General features: G+C 44.0%; 2 protein-coding genes across 2 annotated transcripts; one reads left to right on the top strand and one right to left on the bottom strand.

The window, feature by feature from the left end:
• Nucleotides 1–9,914: 9,914 nt before the first annotated feature.
• LOC308702158 (testis-specific serine/threonine-protein kinase 6-like) lies at nucleotides 9,915–10,721 on the bottom strand (the record flags this gene model as incomplete). The annotated part of the gene is made up of 1 exon (XM_081384825.1): nucleotides 9,915–10,721. One exon carries the CDS (start codon nucleotides 10,719–10,721, stop codon nucleotides 9,915–9,917), a length of 807 nt encoding a protein of 268 aa, XP_081240951.1.
• Nucleotides 10,722–18,650: 7,929 nt separating this feature from the next.
• nphs2 (NPHS2 stomatin family member, podocin) lies at nucleotides 18,651–20,886 on the top strand (the record flags this gene model as incomplete). The annotated part of the gene is made up of 8 exons (XM_081384330.1): nucleotides 18,651–18,957; nucleotides 19,028–19,131; nucleotides 19,251–19,323; nucleotides 19,612–19,694; nucleotides 20,057–20,260; nucleotides 20,335–20,390; nucleotides 20,467–20,545; nucleotides 20,620–20,886. The coding sequence occupies 8 exons, from the start codon at nucleotides 18,651–18,653 to the stop codon at nucleotides 20,884–20,886; spliced, it is 1,173 nt and encodes a 390-aa protein (XP_081240456.1).
• Nucleotides 20,887–20,940: the final 54 nt, after the last annotated feature.

Here is a 20,940-nt window from a genome sequence, read left to right as displayed (position 1 = left end):
TTTATTTATATATTATACGATTAACTCAATTTACTGTGTTTATTTCCCCATTCATTTAATGGAAGAACTTATAGCACAACACGATACGACCTCTAAACGGCAGTGTGGCGCTAATACTGTAGCCATCTCTATTAATCCAGGTTTGTTTCCATTATTTATAACACATTTAAAACATTGCATACTGCTCATGTTAAATGTAAATGAACTAACTAATACATATTTATAATACGATTAAGTACTTTAAAATGCAACATTGTTATGTTTATATGTTAGTAGCATCACAATTTATATGAATTAGTCTTATATTGTTCTCTAAAATCATTCTAAATGGTAAAACCTTGAATATGAATACTTCAATGCATGAATATATGCATGACCAGTAGTATTTCATAGATGATGTGCCAAAACAGCACAGTGTTTAAACTGAAATAGACACATTAACACTCTCAGACTGAGGATGCTACATCTGAAAGGGATGTGGTTTATGCTTGCCTGAGCTCTCCAGCATCAGGGGTGCTCAGCCAATCAGACGGCACTCCCGGTGTCTCCCTGCCTCTTAATTGGCTGACACTTCCAGCAAGAGTAGCTGATCTACGCATGGAGCCTGGGTTTATCAGGCAGCAGACAGAAGCAGGGCACACAGTCAAAAAAAGAGAGAGCAATAACGGGTTCTCTTACGAGAGATACTCTCGTACTGCGTAGAATACGCTAGGGGAAAATCCTTTTCCACGAGAATACTGAAGCCAAAAAAATTATCCTTTAATTTTGTATTAATGTAAAACGCGTTGCGGCAGCATACAGACATAGGCGAGGCAGCTCGCGCGCCTATTGGCTGGTCTGCTGGCAATTGCTTAAGCCTATCGAGCGAGACCTAGAGTGACGTCAGACCCAATGAGGGCGCTTCGCGCCCTCTGCGTCACGTCCCGCCGAAACAGGCGTGGCTTAGGTCTATAAATACCGCTCGCAGGCATTATTTCTCTGATTTTTCATCCTTCAGCGAAGCAACTCACATCGCTGGATCCGAGAAGAAGCCGCGCTGTTGAAGGAGCACCTCAGCGGGACGAGTCGACGAAGCTGCCGGCCGCGCCGCCTTCATCGCCTTCCTGCTGCGCTATCCAGCGCCTATATCCTTTTTATTGCACTGTGTGTGTGTGTTCGCCGGCGCGACTCAGACTATCTAAAAGAGCTGCGTCTTTTTCAAGATGCCTGCTTGTGGCTCGTGCAGAGCCGCACTCAGCGACGGGGACCGCCATGTCATCTGCGCTTCCTGCCTGGGTCAAGAACATGCAGCTCTCGCGCTCGCTGATGGTGGCTGCCATCACTGCGAGCTGTTGCCTTTAGCGACTCTGAGGACTCGCTTGGCACTGTTCACCGAGACTGCGCCCACACCTGCTGTTGTGCCGCGCCGTAAGAAGCGCCGCACTCAGCGAATCCCGGAGCCCTCTCTCAGCCGTCAAAGCTCGCCGGTGCGCCCGCCTGCTTCTCCGGTTTCATCAGTTTCGCTTACGGACGGACAGCGGCAGCGGTCTGCCGCCGCTTCTGTCGATGCTGTGATCAGATCGACGCGCTGCTTCGAGAGGGGAATTCCTGCTCTCTCATAGCATCAGGCAGTGAGGATTGGGCGGGCTTTGAGGATCCCGCCCCCCCTGCCCGTGCTTCTACGGGAAAGAGAGCGAGCATTGAGGCGGAGCTCATGCGCGTGCTCACTCAGGCCACGGCGAGCCTCGGCCTCGAGTGGATTACGCCTGAGCAGCCTGCTCACAACCGGCTGGACGGCTACTTCCTGCCTGGGGAGCGCGTTTCACCTGCATCCAAGCCAGCGCCTTTTTTTTCCTGAGCTTCATGAAGAAGTCGCTAAATCTTGGGACTCCCCTTTTTCGGCCAGGACACGGTCCTCTGTCTCTTTGGCGTTCTCCGCTGTCGACGACGCAAAGAACAGAGGCTACCACTCCCTGCCGCCGGTCGAAGAGGCTATTGCAGCGCACTTATGCCCGCCCTCTGCTGGACGGCGTGCTAAGATGGCGCTGCCCTCAAAAGCCTGCCGCACGACGTCAACCCTGCTCCGCCGCGCTTTCTCCGCCGCCGGGCAGGCCGCGTCAGCGTTGCACACCATGGCCACGCTCCAGATATACCAGGCCGATCTCCTCCGCCAGCTGGACGAGAGAGGACCTGACGCAATCTGCGTGCCGGACTTGAGGAGCGCTACAGACCTCGCTCTTCGCGCCACCAAGTCAGCAGCACAGGCCATTGGACGGAGCATGGCCTCGCTCACCGTGTCTGAGAGACATCTGTGGCTTACGCTCTCTGACATGACTGAGTCGGAACGCACCGCGTTCCTCGACGCGCCGCTTTCCCCTGCCGGCCTCTTCGGAACCTCGGTCAAAGATTTCGCCGATAGGTTCGCTGAGGTGCAGAAAGCGACCCAGGCCATGAAGCACTTCCTCCCGAAGCGCTCCGGTTCTGCAGCAGGCCGTGCGAAACCGTCTGCTCAGAGCTCACAGCCTAAGCCTCCGCCCGCCGCCTCCTCTTCTCAACGCCGCCAAACCCAGAGCTCGAGACCGCGCTCATCCGGCCGCCGCCCCGCCCCGCGTGGCCCGCGGCAGAAGGTTGCGTTGAAGCCAGAGGCCCCGAAATCATCCTAGCACGCCTAGGAAAGCGACGGTGTCCAAGTCCCGCTGCGGCCGGACTTCCACCGAAGCTTGCCGCTCGTCCAGTTCCAGGAAATGTGACTGGTCCAGCGTATTTAGCAGCCAACAAGCCGGTTCCATTACCCGCTTGCCTGCACACAAAAGCCGTTTTTACGGCTACCCAGATAAATCCCTTAAAGAGTGTATTTTCTGGTGTCCCGGCCACGGCCGACTGTGTTTCATGTGTAGAAAAAATGCCCGCTACTCAGTGCCCATTCCTACACACAAGCACAGCCCTTCACACAGGGCTCGCGCACATAAAATCGACTCAGATCGATTGCGCTTCAAATGTAGCAAAAGTGCCCACTACCCAGTGCCCACTAACGCTACTTCCCACATGTCTCACGGTCCCTGTAAATACAGGACCAGTATGCATATGCTCTGCTCACGCGAGCAATGCTGTAAAGGTGGTGTATGTGCCCGCTGCTCCACGCCCACGCCCACACACAGACATGAAACTAGCCCAGCCCTCCTCCTCTCAGCTAAACACTGCGGAGGAGTCGAGCGCGGGCATTCTGCCCGCTGTTATCAGCGCGCCCCCTGCCTCAGATGTCATGAGCGCGACGCTTATGTCACAGCACACAAAAGCCGCTGTATCGCGAGCCGATCAGAGCGTGCTTCGCATCCGGCCCCTAGCTACTCGCGCACCTGCGTGGGAAAAGCTTCCCGGGGTTTCGAGATGGGTGCTGAACATCATAAAAGGAGGCTATTCGCTGCAGTTTCGCAGACGCCCTCTCCGCTTCATGGCGCGCGTCGAGACCACGGTAGAATCGAAAGTAGCTCATCTACTTCGAGCCGAGATTTTGAAACTGTTGAGCAAAGGGGCTATAGAACCCCTATCTCAAGCTCAAAGCGAGGTTGGGCTTTACAGCAGATACTTCCTGGTGCCCAAAAAAGACGGGGGTCTCAGACCCATACTAGATCTGCGGCAGTTGAACAGAGCGCTTATGAAGCGCCAGTTCAGGATGCTCACAACCAGAAAAATCCTCGCGCACGTACGCCAGGGGGACTGGTTTGTGTCAATAGATCTAAAAGACACGTATTTTCAAATACAGATAGCGTCACGTCACAGGCGATTTTTGAGATTCGCCTTCGAGGGCCAGGCATATCAGTACACAGTCCTGCCTTTCGGCTTGTCCCTGGCACCCCGTACATTTACGAAGTGCATGGATGCAGCGCTCGCACCCCTCAGATTACGGGGCATACGAGTGCTGAACTATCTGGACGACTGGCTGATTCTAGCCCAATCTCACTCAGAGCTCGTAGAGCACAGGACCATTTTACTCGATCACCTCGAGAATCTCGGTCTCGCAGTGAACTGGGAAAAGAGCTCGCTTTTCCCCAGACAGATTATATCTTTTCTGGGAATAGAGCTGAACTCGCTGCTAATGACAGCACGCCTGTCATCTCAGCGCACACTGGACATTCGGCGCGCAGCCGGCTCGTTCCGCTGCGGCGCGATAGTCCCTCTCAAAGCTTTTCAAAGGATGCTCGGTCTGATGGCCTCAGCATCTTCAGTTCTCCAGTTGGGCCTTCTGCGCATGCGCCCACTGCAGTTCTGGCTCAGAAAGAGAGTACCACGCTCAGCGTGGGCCTCCGGTCAGCTTCGCGTCAAGGTCAATCAAGCATGCATTGCAGCTTTGAAACCTTGGGAGGCAAAAGACTGGTACCAATCAGGTGTAAGCCTGGGGACTTCCTCGAGAGTGATGGTGGTGTCCACGGACGCATCCACCTCGGGATGGGGAGCGCTGCTCGAGGGCAGACCGCTTTTTGGCCTATGGTCAAAGCGGGAGAAGCTCTTACATATCAACTGCCTCGAAATGTTGGCAGTGAGCAAAGCGCTCACGCGCTTTTGTCCCCTCATACAGGGACACCACGTGCTAATACGTTCAGACAACGTCTCAGTGGTGTCCTACATAAATCGCCAGGGCGGCCTCAGGTCCCTGACTCTGTACAGGCTAACCAGGCGCCTCCTGATATGGGCCCGCAGCAACCTGCTCTCGCTGAGAGCAGCGCACGTGCCAGGGCTCCTAAATATAGGACCAGACAGACTGTCCAGGAACCAGGTTCCGACAGGAGAATGGTCTTTGCACCCACAGACAGTCCAGCTGCTGTGGAAGAAATTCGGCAGAGCGGAAGTAGACCTGTTCGCGTCTCAGGAAAACGCTCACTGTCCAGAATTTTTCTCGAAGAGCAAGGACGCGCTGACCCACGAGTGGCCTCGCCGTCCTCTCTACGCTTTTCCCCCCGTCTCCCTCCTGACTCAGGTGGTAGAACGGGTCAGGGAAGAAGGATGCTCAGTGCTGCTTGTAGCCCCACTTTGGATGAGCCAACCTTGGTTCCCAATTGTGATGCAGTTAGCGAGCACCGCCCCGTGGCCAGTGCCTCTGAGGAGGGATCTCCTCTCTCAAGCCAACGGCTCGATTTGGCATCCTCACCCAGAGCTGTGGTCCCTCCATGTGTGGGCCATCAACGGGTACCCGCTGACCTCCCACAGGGAGTGTTAAACACTATCACACAGGCCAGAGCTCCGTCTACGCGACGTCTCTATGCCTCAAAATGGTCAGTGTTCTCTAGCTGGTGCACAGCTCGTGGTGTGTCACCCCTGCATTGCGGTGTGACGGAGGTTCTTTCCTTCCTACAGGAGCTGTTGGATAAGGGCAGGTCCCCTTCCACGCTCAAAGTCTATGTAGCGGCCATAGCAGTGTTCTCTTCGACCACGCTCGGCCAGTCTATTGGAAGGAACGATTTAGTTATTCGCTTCCTTCGAGGAGCTAAGAGACTGAATCCTCCCAGACCTCCCACAGTCCCTATATGGGACCTTTCTACGGTACTGGAAGCCATGAAAGGTCATCCATTTGAGCCCTTGCAGGAGATTGATCTTAAACACCTGTCTTTCAAGACGGCGTTTCTTCTGGCTCTTGCTTCAGTGAAGCGCATAGGGGACTTACACGCGCTCTCAGTAAGCGCGACGTGCATGGAATTTGGGCCGAATGACTCTAGAGTTATACTCAAACCTAAGCACGGTTATGTTCCTAAATCCCTCAATACACCGTTCAGAGCACAGGTCATTTCCCTGTCTGCCCTGCCGGTCACTGAAGGAAATATGGATGAAAGCTCCCTTTGCCCAGTCAGGGCGTTAAGAGCTTATGTGTCTCGCTCGTCTGTTTTCAGACAGACGGAGCAGCTCTTTGTTTCGTTCAGCGGACGTTCTAAGGGACAAGCCGCTTCGAAACAGACCCTATCCAGATGGGTAGTGGACGCGATAGCGCTAGCTTACACAACCAAGGGCATGCAGTGCCCGCTGGGTGTCAAAGCGCACTCCACGAGAAGCATGGCTTCATCGTGGGCATTGTCAAGTGGGATTGCCTTGCAAGATATTTGTATGGCGGCAGTCTGGGCCTCTCCGTCTACATTTATAAGGTTTTACAACCTAGAGGTTCCCGCACTACAGGCCAGACTACTGTCGGTCTAGTATGGCCAAAATCTCATAACTGGCGCTGTCAGTTATGCAGCTATTGAGTATTGCAATCCTTGCTCTATGCTGCTATAAGGGAGATAGTGGCTACCCCCCCTCTCTTCCAGGATTCCCTGTGAGTCCCCTGGGTGATTATGTACTGTATGAACTCCGGGCTGTCGCCCTTGAGTCTATGGTATCAGATCCCAGCACGCACGGCGTTTTACAGTAGGTTCCCCTAGCGTATTCTACGCAGTACGAGAGTATCTCTCGTAAGAGAACGTACTCGGTTACTAACGTAACCTCGGTTCTCTCTAGAGAGAGGAACGAGTACTGCGTATCCTGCCGTGCCTGCACGCGCTCTGGTTGCTTCGACTATGAAAAACCAGAGAAATAATGCCTGCGAGCGGTATTTATAGACCTAAGCCACGCCCGTTTCGGCGGGACGTGACGCAGAGGGCGCGAAGCGCCCTCATTGGGTCTGACGTCACTCTAGGTCTCGCTCGATAGGCTTAAGCAGTTGCCAGCAGACCAGCCAATAGGCGCGCGAGCTGCCTCGCCTATGTCTGTATGCTGCCGCAACGCGTTTTACATTAATACAAAATTAAAGGATAATTTTTTTGGCTTCAGTATTCTCGTGGAAAAGGATTTTCCCCTAGCGTATTCTACGCAGTACTCGTTCCTCTCTCTAGAGAGAACCGAGGTTACGTTAGTAACCGAGTACGTTTTTGCAGTGTATGCGGGACATAACACAGCAGCAGATGGAAGAAGAGAGGGAGCTGAGAAGAGAAGAAATAGAAAAAGAAATGATGATGAGACGAGAGGAATTGGACTATGATGCACAAAACTCAGACAGGAGGAGATGGACAAAACAGCTATTTTTCTGTTTACCTTAATGCCTTAAAAGTTTTTTAGTGTAAATAGAAGGCTACTTCTTAAAATCACCTGCCGTTTCTTTTGTGTGGACATTTGTAAATACTTCTCAAAAGCACCACTTTTGTTTCGTTTGTATGTGTATGTATGTACATTTTATAAGCACCTTTGTATTTTGCACTCTGATGTGAACTTAATATATAAATAAAGTAATAGCTGTGCTATTATAACTGAGGCAAATGAAAAGTTGAGACACCCATTTTTAATGATGTAAAGGTAACTAAACATTCATTGCAAATATAATAAATAAAGACAAATAAAGAAAATAACAATTGGGCAACATGTTTGTTTATTCATCCATTTAAATTAATTCATTTTATTTAAATTAGCACTGGTTAAAATGTATAAAACAGGAACAATATATTTAATATATTCATTAATAATACACAGTTTAAATATCCCAAATATCAAATTTTATTTTCATTTGCATCCTATGCTGGCTAATTACGACGTTTAACCTGTTATCATGTAACCTGTTATGCAGTGTTGACAGAACAGGGATAATATGGTCATACTTCCTGGTTCTGGTAAGAGCTTGAGCTGCTGCGTTTTGGACCAGCTGTAGTTTGTTTATTAAGCGTGCAGGGCAACCACCCATAATAGCATTACAATAATCTAGGGTTGATGTCATGAACGCATGAACTAATTGTTCTGCATTTGTCAATGAGAGCATATGACGTAATTTAGATATATTTTTAAGATGGAAAAATGCGGTTTTACAGATACTAGACACGTGACTTTCAAATGAAAGATTGGTATCAAAGAGCACACCCAGGTTCCTAACCGACGACGAAGACTTGACAGAGCAGCCATCAAGTCTTAGACATTATTCTAGGTTATTGCGTGAGGAAGTTTTTTGTCCAATAATTAGAATCTCTGTTTTTTCAGAATTAAGTAGTAGGAAATTACTAGTCATCCAATTTTTTATATCACTTATGCATTCCGTTAATTTTGTGAATTGGTAAGTTTCGTCAGGGCGTGAAGAAATATAGAGCTGAGTATCATCAGCATAACAGTGAAAACTAATGCCATGCTTCCTTAATGATATCTCCCAAGGGTAGCATATATACAGAGTGAAAAGCAACGGTCCTAGTTCTGAGCCTTGTGGTACTCCATACTGAACTTGTGATCGATGAGACATCTCTTCATTTACTGCTACAAACTGATGACGGTCAGATAAGTATGATTTAAACCATGCTAGTGCAATTCCACTAATGCCAACATAATTTTCGAGTCTATTTAAAAGAATGTTGTGGTCAATAGTATCAAATGCAGCACTAAGATCAAGTAACACTAATAGCGAGATACAACCATGATTGGATGATAAGAGTAAATCATTTGTAACTCTAATGAGAGCAAGTCTCAGTACTATGGTACAGTCTAAATCCTGACTGAAAATCCTCGCAGATATCATTTATTTCTAAAAAGGAACATAGTTGTGAGGAAAGCGGCTTTACATTGATAATAGGAAATTAAAGTAACAGAGATTGTTTTGGCTTTATAGCAGCTCTAGAATAAAGTTGTTGTACAGCTAAAGTTAGTTTTGATTGATTAAATTCCGTCGCAACGATCATTAGTTATTAACTTAAGGGCCACTAACACGATACCGTTTTAACAGAAAACTCTTAAGTTCTTTCTGCGCAAACTTCAAAAACGCGAACCCGTGAAAACGCTGATGGCGTGCACATGCGTATTACGAGTTCAGTCTATAGGTATGCACTTTTGAACATATGTGCGCAGGCGTGTAGTCCTTCCCTACAAATCAACCCTCAGCAAACTACTTGTCTGGCCCTGCAGCGGCGAAGTGGGCGAACACAGCGACGAACACACTTGCGTTTAAAGGATATGGCGGATGGCACAGCAGAACAGTGGGCTGAAGGCGGCGTCAGGAAGCGTCCTTAGATCTGCGATGCAGCTGCTTGTTATTTCTAGTGATGCATCATCTGAAAAATAATAGAATGAAATGTAAACATTAATTCCATAATTATGTTACAGATCTGTACATGTACATAAATGTATAAATAGATGTATATTCCGAGGACTAGGCTACTATAATGAAAGGTAAACATTGAAACACTTCACAATAAGGTTTCATTAGTTAACAAACTAATAACTGCTGGTAGTGATGGAGTAGCTGTAGATGTGAGTACAGAAACTAACCATTAGATGTCAGTAGATTACACTTACCGGTAGAGTATGCAGACTGAGAAGCAGTAGAGTGGAGGTGTTGTTGCTGTTCCTGCTCGCGACCTGAAAGTGAATAAAAGATAAGTTTTGTTTCAAAACTGTTTCTTTACTGAATTAAGAAACATTACACTGCACTTCTACAGCATTTATTAATCTTTGTTAATGTTAACATTTACAAATACATTATTACAGTCCAATGTTTTATTTGTTAAAATCAGTTAAAGCACTGTGAACTAACATGAACAAACTAACGAACCAACAGCTGCATTTTTTGATAATCTAGCGTTAACAAAGATGAACAAAATACAGTAACAAATGTATTGCTAATACATGGTGTTGAGCCGAATTTCGACCCCCGCCAAATTATTACCCCCTAGTATTGGTAGGTTTAGGATTAGTTGTGGGGGAGGGGTTAGGATTAGGGGAGGGGTTAGGATTAGGGGTGGGGTTAGGATTAGGCAATCAGGTACTGATTTCAACGAGGGGGGGGGGGGGTAATAATTTGGCAGGGGGTCGAAATTCGGCACAACACCGGCAGTGGAAACGCAACTTATTTTTAGTCCGGTGCTTGAGGCCCGAGGCCACTGGCCTGGCTCGGCTTGCACTTGCCCGACAGTGGAAACGCGGCTAGGCCTATTGTTTTATTAGCTCTAGTTCTTCAGCCACTGATGTTCTGCCACCTCTTGAATGGTTGGACGTTTGAAAGGATCAACCTGGAGCAGAGTACGGATGAAGTCCCGACACGGTTCCCCAATAGCAACGTCATCCGGATAAACCAGAGGTTTCTGCTGAAGACAGAGAAGCCGAAAATAACTGGTTTCATCAAACGGCAACTGTCCAGTCACCATGCAGAATAGAGTCACCCCAAGGCTCCATATGTCATACTTCTTTGGGTCATACGGCCTTCTCATCATGACTTCCGGTGGACAATAGCCTACAGTACCGCAGAATGCGCGACTGAGCTCTGATGGGTCTTGACATCTGCGGGCGAAACCAAAGTCTGTAATCTTTATTTGTTCTTGGGCTGTCAACAGTATGTTTTCGCATTTGAGGTCCCGGTGGACGATGTCTGCCTGGTGGAGGTAGCTGAGAGCACTGACTATCTGAGAGAACAAGGTTTTGCTTTGGTCTTCTGGGATACGATTCACTTCAATTATCTTCTGATAGAGATCTTTTGCAGCAGCTTCCATCACAATACCGACTCGCCTACCGGGCATCTCGATAATTTCGTGCATGTTGACAATGTGGTCGTGCCTCACTTGTCCTAAAATTGACAATTCCCTTGGCATAAACTTTCGGACGAAATCCCTGGGGGCCTTTTCACGGTCTATGATTTTGATGGCCACGTTACAGCGGTGCCTCTGAGAGGAGTAGAGTTTGACTGTGGAAAAACTGCCTTCACCAAGCGAGGAGAGGAACTTGTAGCCCAAGGATCTCAAAATGCGATCAACAGGCATGGCTGTATATCTCACAGGAGTTTAGAAACCTTGGATTGAGTTTAGATCATGTTCCTCACCTTTGCTGCAAAATGTATTTTAACAGGCATTGGCATTGGCATACAGCATTCTATTCTGTGACGTCATAATGGAATACACACTGATCTATAAAATGACTGGATAGCTCATGACGTCATAAACAGTGACGCCACAGCGCCGCCGTGTTGGTATTCCCTAGTGAGCTCAGGCGTTCTATTGAATCAAAAGGAAATGTTATGATTTGACTGAGAAAACACTGCCTAACGAGACACCGTTTTTAAATCTAAAATCTCCCTGTACATTCTTACAACGCAAACATCCTAAGCATTTAAATGGATATTTGTTTAAAGTCGGACATTTTTCCTGCTTATTAAAAATTGCTTTGATACTGGGGAGAGGAGCTTGGAGAGTTTCTGTCTAGGCTAACAGCAGGAGGCCGTAATGAAGTGTGTTATTTTGCCCTTTGAATGAAGAGAGAGGAGCGAGCTTACCTCCTCGTTAAAATATACGTTTAAAATAATATAATATTTAATTAAGTGTCCAGTGTTAGTTATTCACTTATGGGACTTCCGTGTAGCTTAAGATCAGGGGTATAGCTAGTTAAAACTCCAAAACGTTAACTAAAGCGGCAATTTCTTTGCAAAAGGAATAACAATCTGTCGGCGTTCACTGAAGAGCTAACGTTATCCTCACAGGTAAGAAAAACAGTTGATAACAGTTGGTGCATAATAAAGATGATGATACTATACTATTACTTAAATAGTGAATGCTAAGACCTATATTTTTGGGAATTGGTGAATTGTTTCGTGGCCACGAACTAATAATACCTCAGCACGTTTTACTAATTTGTTCGCTCGTTTTACTATATTGTGGCCACGTTGTAATTCTTTAAATCAAAATAATGGAGGGAATGTTCAACGTTTTCACGATTTATTAAAACGAGGGAACAAATAAGTCGTCGTCGTAACAACGAATTACATATATCGTAATAAAAAAAATTATCATTAGAATACCTAAATTACGTTGCTTGTAAAAAAGTTTTTGCCTCAGTGTCAGTTGAAGGGAAGGTAGCCTACAATGTGTGCTCATTATCAGGATGGCACCAGCTCTGTCTGGAAAAACAATGCAGATACTTTTCCTAACATTACAGTAGACGACTGGTTGTAAAACTGACATTTGATGCAAAAATTTAGCTACTTAAACTCGTTTGTTTTTTACCTTTTAAAAATATATTGTTTTAAAATGGATTTAGCTACATTTAAAATAAAGAGCGAGAGAGATAAAGAGACAGAAATGGTCAAGGTTTAAAATTAGAGGTTTATTTTTTTTTTTATCTTCAGTGAATTCATGCTGGCAAGGATTGCTGGAAATTGAAACTGTTCTTTATCTTATTGATTTTTGTGCAGAGCAAGCTTGCCCAGAGTTTTGCGCAGCCGTTTGCAGTGTGATGTTTCCTTTGCAAGGAAGTGGAGCCTGATGTTGGTGAAGCTGTCTGCAATATACTTAATGAGAAGGAAAATATGATTGTTGTATGGTTCTAGGTTGAACGTGTGCTTCAAGTTCTTTAAGTGCAGAGCCACCATGGAGTTCCAGAACCTGTGTGGATAGCCTGGTTTTAATATCGCTGTCCAATTCTGAGATGTGCCTTGTGAAGTAAGTGCTGTTGAATACACCTCTCAGCTGTTTTGCAGATTTTTAGGACACTGTCTGATGGTCTGATAAGTCCATCTCGGGACTTTGTGTTGATGAGGGTGTGTGTTGTGTTGGTGAGGCAGTGAATCTTCTTTGTAGCTGTTCTGACTACGAAGCCAGCTATGTACACGACCACAGCCTCTTTAAACATGGACAGATTGGGAAGGCTTGCGGTGATATTTGTTTCCGTGTTCTCTTCTGCTTCGGGTTGCGTGTCGCTTCGCCGAAATGACAACATATCAGAAGGTGTTGCCTCCAGTTCCACTGTGCTGTCCAGTGGAGAGCAGTTGCCACTGGCTTTGATGGCATGTCTCACTACCATTCTTTTGAATGCTGACTTGAACTGCCTCGCTGTGGGTTGTTGTTGCATCCATTAGCTGAGCGAATGGCAGCAAAAAACAGCTCAAGGTGGGCCTGGCTAAATTTGAAGGAAAGCAGATATTGTAACTGCGATGTCTGTGGTCTCACATACATTTCATATAATTGTTTAAAACTTTTTATTGCCACCAGGAAGCCAAGGAAGGCAGTTTTCTTGCCTGTTTCAACAAGGGGTCCACCGTTAATGTCTGGCTCTTTCAATCCAATAATTAATTGTAAGCTTCCATTAAGAAGGCCATGTTGGTGTTTTCATTAACGGGCCTCTGGACTTTTAAATCCCCTGGCGATGGGATTTCTGGAATTCATCAGAAATCCATCAGATCAAAAAGGCGGTCGAATGTCTCCAGGAATTTACATGTTGGCTCACAGCCAGCAACCTGGGGGAGCTGCAGGTGTCACTCGCATAACCGGAGGGCATCTGCCACGCTGGCGCTTAGGGTCTGTGCAGCAAGGTTTACCTTCATTTTTTGACTTTGCCAATCTATATGAGCTGATCTCAGTTTTTTGCCTAGATGTAGCCCTTCGTCCTTTTGCAGTCGGTGTAAAGACATCCAGCTCTTTACATTAAATTTGTTGCGTTAACAATTAGTCAAAACTAATAAAATAATAAAACATAGATTAAATTAAGATGCTAACTATATTTTTCTATTTAGCATTGCTTGTTCCACCACGCAAATGACTGTTTTTAAGGTGACAATCTGTTACACATTTGAAGATTTACTGTATCTTGAAGATTGTTGTATTGTATTGTATCTTCTGTTATAAAGATTAAGATCGACATTTTGTTAATTAAAAAATAACAAATAATGTTGTAAAAATTAAACAACTTATGTTCTGTTAGATGTTCTGTGTTTTGACTACTTTTTGAATTTTGTATAATATCTCATGGTAATGAAGATATATTAACAAAAAAAAAGTTTATATTATAAATAAAACATATTAAAAAAGTGATCAATGATTAATTTTGCCTGGGGCAAACTCAGTGTTGGTTCGCCTCTGGGTGAAGTAAACCCAAGTTGAAGGTCTCCCTGAATAGAATTGCAGTGGTATGGCGTCATTTTTTAGTCAAATGTTATGAGCGTGTAAGACATGCTCACGAGCACATTATGTTATTTCACACGCGCAAAAATGAACCTTCAGCTGGCACGATAAAAGTACTCGCGCACAAATTCAACAACCGAGAGGTGTACAGGTAGCTGCAGTGGATTTCTGCTCGCTCAGCTGATTTCTGCTCGCTCGAGTCTACACGACTTTTGACAATTTGGGGGCGGAAACCACGGAGGGCACTGACCCTCTTATGATTGGTCACTTTCATCCTGGAAAATCTTGGGAAATCCTAACCCCGCCCACCTTCAGACGCAGCGCGAGTCACTCAGCTCGCTCTGCTAGTCCGGCTATCTCTGTATATTTTAGGCAACGAAATATGTGATAAAACACCATACTAACTCTTTTCGTTTTCATTTAAAGAAATCTTAAACATGATAGCCACACAAATGTGGTTCATGCAACGCGTATTGATTATATTCACTGCACATAACGTTTGCCTATTTATAAAAAAAAAAATATATATATATATATATATAAAACACAAACCTGCCTCTTTTCGTTTTAAATATAATATAAAAACATTAAACATTTTAATATGGCCCAGGCAATATGTGCATTTGTACTAAACAACAGATTTTGCAGTAAACAACATTACAGTTTTTAAATTTTTAAATACAATTATTACAATTTAAAATGACAAAACTCAACCCAGTCTCTTTTTGTTAAATTTCAGTTTTATCAATATTAGCCATTATAAAAGTATAAGTAAAAGGTATAAGAAGCTATACAAATAAAGCAAACAATTCAGTCAAACACACAAAGTCAGCGCTCTATAAAACCATATAGCTTATAAAGTTATGAAACTTCCCCTCAGCCAAAACGATTGGCCAGGGAATAAATTATAGATTCACGAGACCAAAAATCGCCCGTTAGATATACACAAGACGAATTATATCTCATGTTTAACCACTACAGAGACGCCAGCGAAAGCGGCGAACGTCAGAACGACTATAGCTGAGGAAAGGCTGTTCCAGGCGGGGTACATGAGTGCCGAGCGCCCGGTCATCGTTGTATGGTTAGACTAGCGCTGACTTTGTATGTTTGACTGAATTGTTTGCTTTATTTGTATAGCTTCTTATACCTTTTACTTATACTTTTATCATGGCTAATATTGATTAAACTGAAATTTAACAAAAAGAGACTGGGTTGAGTTTTGTCATTTTAAATTGTAGGCTAATAATTGTATTTAAAAAATTTAAAACTGTAATGTTGTTTACTGCAAAATCTGTTGTTTAGTACAAATGCACATATTGCCTGGGCCATATTAAAATGTTTAATGTTTTTATATTATATTTAAAACGAAAAGAGGCAGGTTTGTGTTTTATATTTTGTTTTGTTTTTATAAATAGGCAAACGTTATGTGCAGTGAATATAATCAATACGCGTTGCATGAACCACATTTGTGTGGCTATCATGTTTAAAATTTCTTTAAATGAAAACGAAAAGAGTTAGTATGGTGTTTTATCACATATTTCGTTGCCTAAAATATACAGAGATAGCCGGAGTAGCAGAGCGAGCTGAGTGACTCGCGCTGCGTCTGAAGGTGGGCGGGGTTAGGATTTCCCAAGGTTTTCCATGATGAAAGTGACCAATCATAAGAGGGTCAGTGCCCTCCTTGGTTTCCGCCCCCAAATTGTCAAAAGTCGTGTAGACTCGAGCGAGCAGAAATCAGCTGAGCGAGCAGAAATCCACTGCGCGAGCAAAACAGCACTCCGCGAGCAGAAGCCCGCTGCCGCGAGCAGGATTCCACTGTACAAGCATGAGAGTATGCCAGGCGCTCGCTCGCAGCTACCTGTACACCTCTCGGTTGTTGAATTTGTGCGCGAGTACTTTTATTATGCCAGCTGAAGGTTCATTTTTGCGCGTGTGAAATAACATAATGTGCTCGTGAGCATGTCTTACACGCTCATAACATTTGACTAAAAAATGGCGCCATAGTAGTGTAAGTGCAAATGACTTAAAGGGCACCTATTATGCAAAATTCACTTTTACATGGTGTTTGAACATAAATGTGTGTTGGCAGTGTGTGAGCAAAACCACCCTAGAATGATAAAAATCCACCCAGTAGTTTTTTTACTATCTCAATAAATCATAAGCACTGTCTCAGAACACCCTGTTCTAGATTTCCCTCACTGTGACGTAGAAATGAGCTAAGCCCCACCGACGTGATTTGATTGACATCTGGTTTTGGCATAGACCCCGCCCTCGGTGATCTGCATCCTCGACAGCCGGTAATGTCTCCTAAGAAGTGTAGGTGTTCTGTTGTGGGATGTAAGAATGGACATACTAGTCTCCACTTACATCAGAGCCACTGAAAACGCAGCGGATGGATTTTATTTATGAAGAAAAGGCGCCACTTAAACTTCCTAAATACGAGATTCATTTTCTGACTGACTGTTTAGTGAACGAGGGTCAAAGTTAATCCTCAAGTGTGGATCGTTGCCTACTGTTCGCGATCCAACGTCACCTCCAGAAAAAGTAAGTGTATTTTATGATTTATGAGCAAATAGTCATTTCAATCGATGTCAGCCAGTTCAACAACAAATGCGTCTAAAGCTATTTATTGTCGTCGTCATAGGATGTCTCAAAAAACAACGTCAGACAGTTTTATGTCACGTAAGTTAGGCATTTTTTTGCAGCATTTACAAATGTAAATAAATTAAGGTCTGCTCTATCTTGGCATAGACAGTAGGCTATATAAACGTCTATCTCCCTCCCCTTAAGAAATAAATAAATAAATCGTTTGTCCTTAGCAAACGTTATCACAGTAGTGTGTGTGTGTGTGTGCAGGTTCAAAAAATTGCGCGAACGTTATCACAGTTCGTGTGTGTGTGTATGTGTGTGTGTTGCACATCCATAATGGCAAAGGGGACGCGATTAAAACTTTGTAAGTACATAAATGTATCAAATAACCATTCCGAGACGTTTAGTCCATTCTCTTTCGTGTTTATTCTGTGCCAGACTCTCTTCATCATCTGGGTCCAGCAGCAGGGCGGGGATATGCAGCTCATTTACATTTAAAGTGGTAGACGCCAAAACAGCTCTTTTTAAAACAGGCCCCAAAAATGACATTTTCAAATGGTTATAATAAATTAACTGTGGGGTATTTTGTGCTGAAACTTCACAAATGCATTCTGGGGACACCCAAGACCAATATTACATCTTCTAAAAAGGGGCATAATAGGTGCCCTTTAAGGGCTGGGTGGCATTTTGTGTTTATACATTTTTCTCTCTCCAGGGTTTCTAATGGCACATCAGGACGGTTTTCAAGCATGAATGTTCCATTCTCTGACAATAATTGAGATTCCCTGAAAGACTGAATGATATTCTGTAGGTTTGCTTTTTTTTTTATTGTAGGCTACATTCTGGATTTCTGACAGGATTCCTGACAGGATCTTTTGGAAATCTACAAAGTTGTACACAAAAAGCCAAATAAAGTTTTCATTTACACAACATTAAGCACATGGTTTGACAGTTTTTGAACACTTGATTAGAGAACAATTTTAACAGTCAAATAAAACAATGAAGGATTTGTCACTGAAGAAAAATTCCTTATTATGTGTACTTAAAATATAGCTCTTTCTGATTGTGTTTTGATCAGTAGTTTGTCCAAATAAGTGTTTGATTATTTAGCAAGTACATGTTCAGGAAATGCATAGGCTAATGGTATGGGTTAATGTAAGTAACTGTAAACGGACTCTGCACAAAGCTCTTTTGAAGCTGTCAAATGGTGTCGCTATTGGACACTTAATTGTGATTAGCCTATTGCTGTCCTGAGGTATCTTATAAGCTACATGTGACTGGTTTGAGGTTTTATTTATTTATTTATTTTGAAGAAGAAGCAGCATTACTCTTCTTTAGGAGAAAACAACACGGGAATGGCGACAATTGTGCTTATACTTTACTACTTATAGGGCTTGAATTACAACCTGTGGGCGGTTTTTCATTATATAGATCAGTGGGAACACCACACACAAAACATGCTGTTAAGAAACAGTCATTTAGCCCACTGATTTTTATCTTTACTCAATTAAATCCCAATTAACGCCTACTATAGTTTTGTATTTGCTTAATTTTTCCTCAAGCTTGACTGACTGTTTGATCGTTTAAAAAAAAAAACGTTTTTTTTTTGTCCGTCGTTGACTGACTGTTGTCAAAATTGCCCAAAGTCATAGACACAGCAACATTTAAATCGTTTTGGTTTGTTCTGACTCGCCCTGCTCCAGTCAAAAATAAAAAATGGGTGTTTTTCACCCCGACTAATTATGAATGGCAGTGTCCGACTTTCTGACTAAAAAATAAAGGTAACAACTTTATATCTCTGACTTAATATCTCATATTTGCTATTTTCGTCTCGTCATTAATATCTCACAATGTGACTTAGCCTATACTTCAAACACTAATCAACAATGACGTTTTTATTTTTCACTATTGAGGCGGGAAACAGGCTTCCACCACTGATCTATATAAACCTTACAAAATATTTCATAATGTTTAGTGGACATTCATAGAAAATAAAAATTAGGCTTTTAGTAGCATGTTATTTTACATTTAGTGCATCTAACAAAACTGTGTAGGAGGCCACCATTGTGAAACATTCATTAGAAGAGCTCAAACACTCCCCCATCATCATGAACCTTCACAGGCCTACAGAGATCCTCCCCTTCAGAACACAGGAGCTGAACACACACCAGATGAAACCTCACAGCAGATGCTCCTCTCACTGAACACCACATGCTTCTCGCAGACATGGAGAAAAGAGCAGAAACATCTCATTCTTCAAGATCTGGACGGACAAAGAGGGAGCCGTCACCTTCTCCTAAAGAGAGAAAAACCAAAGCACCCAAATCCGTCAAGCTCCAAGAGCCCCACAAAAGAAAAGAAAAACCAGAAGTGACTGAAGAAGAAGAAAGTGGTGAATCCAAAGAGCCTCAGATGATCTCCAGCAGCACTGTTGTAAATGTAGACAGCGTGAGGGAGCGAATTAAAGAAGATCGAGAGGAGTTATTGGGGTTATTGGAGACTGAGGGGCCTGGAGAAGGTAAGTTTAGACAAGAAAACATCGAAAAAGATGGAGAACCTGAGTCACTCATCATTTATTTTCTCGAAAGGCTTGAAGAAGAGATACCTTGGAGTTTGTGAGCAGCTTCTCATCGTTTTGGTCCTGTCTGTGGTGATCTTCTTCTTTCCTATTTTAATCTGGTTCTGTGTGAAGGTATGCTTTCAGTTTTTGAGACTAAATATTACTAGTCAAGATATATTTGATAACTCTTGTAATTTTTACAATAACTATAATTTATAACCGTTATTATATATAAAATTGTTTATTTGTAGATTGTGAGAGAACATGAGAGAGCTGTGATATTTCGTTTGGGGCATTTATTGCAGAAGAGACCCAGGGGCCCTGGTATGTTATCATTTACATATTAACACTTTTACATATAGTATATTTGCAGTTTTTATGTGAAGAATGTATTATAAAAATATATATAATTAGTGCTGTCAAATCGATTAATGGCATCTAACATAAAAGTTTGTAAATATATATTATATATGTGTGTGTGTATATATGTGTGTGTATATATAAATGTATATACTTTTTTTAAGTTAAGTCAACTGATCCCTTTACATGATCACAAAACATTATTTTTAATATTTTTGCATTTTATTAAATGCATGTTTAATTTTGCTATAGGGCTGATGTTTTATCTCCCATTTTTGGATGTGTGCCATATAGTGGACGTTCGTCTGAAAACACTGAAGATCCCTCCTCACATGGTAACGTAACAAAAAAAGCCTCCATATTTTCTGCATGTGTAAGTTTGCGTTGTATTTTCTGAGACGACCTCTGAGTCATCAAATGAAGTGCACTCTAAAAAGCTGACAACGACAAATACCATCCCTCTGACGCATGTATGTAAACATGAGGGAGACATTTGGTCACCCGCAAGTCTCTAGACTGGGCTTTCGTGTAGCTCAAACAGTAGATCATGGTGCTGGCAACACCAAGGTCATGGGTTCAATTCCAGCGAAAACAACTGATAAAATGTATATATGTACCTTCAGTCGTTTAGGATAAAAGCGTCTGCTAAATGAATAAGAATAAACACCGTATGATTTGAATGTCCTTACATCCTCAGGTGGTGACCAAAGATCTGGTGTGTACCGAAGTGAGTGCGGTCTGTTACTATCGTATCGAGAATGTGTCCGTGTGTTATTCATCCCTCGCCGGTGTCCCAGATGTGCTGCAGGCTCTGACCCAGGTCTCCGTTAGAGAGATAATGGCCCATCATGCCTTCACTGATATTTTGCTGGACAGGAAACGGATGGCCCAGGAGGTTCAGGTACCTCAACAGATACTACACCCCATGAGGGCTTGAAATAAGAAGTTTTAACGAAGTTTTCATTTGTCGGACAGGTCACTTTAGATTCGGTAACCTGCCGGTGGGGAATCAAAGTGGAAAGGGCGGAAATGTAAGTACATAACGTAAATAACAGATTAAACTCCAAATGACGTTCCATGGAGTTACTCATATGTCCACTGTTGCAGAGAAGAAATCAGTCTTCCAGCTGCGCTTCAACACAACTTCGCTGTGGAGGCCGAAGCGAGACGTCAGGCACAAGTCAAAGTAAGGCCAACGGTGCAAAATGGGATTCAAACCTACAACCCTTTAGTTACCAACCCAGCTCTACTGTATCACAGGTGATCGCGGCGGAGGGAGAAAAGGCAGCTTGTGAAGCTTTGAAGGCCTCGGTGGAGTCTCTCTCTGGTTCTCCGCTGGTCGTGCACCTTCGACTCCTGCAGCTCCTCCACAATCTGCGCTCGGAGCAGCCCGCTGTGGTCCTCAACATACCTCCTGATGTCCTGACCCAATCCATCGACCTCGCCAGTTTGACCCGACCTGCCAATCAAAGCCTGACCGCAGCTGACGGCTCCGAAGATGCTACCAAAGACTCACCCATGATGTAAAGACAACGTGTTTGTCAGTGTTTACTTGTGAAGACGTGAGCATCTTCATGCTAC

Source organism: Scardinius erythrophthalmus (assembly GCF_964197995.2).
Source record: "Scardinius erythrophthalmus genome assembly, chromosome: 14".
NCBI classification, from domain to species: Eukaryota; Metazoa; Chordata; class Actinopteri; order Cypriniformes; family Leuciscidae; genus Scardinius; species Scardinius erythrophthalmus.
Note: the sequence above shows the minus strand (reverse complement) of the source record. Positions and strands in the feature narration are given on the sequence as shown.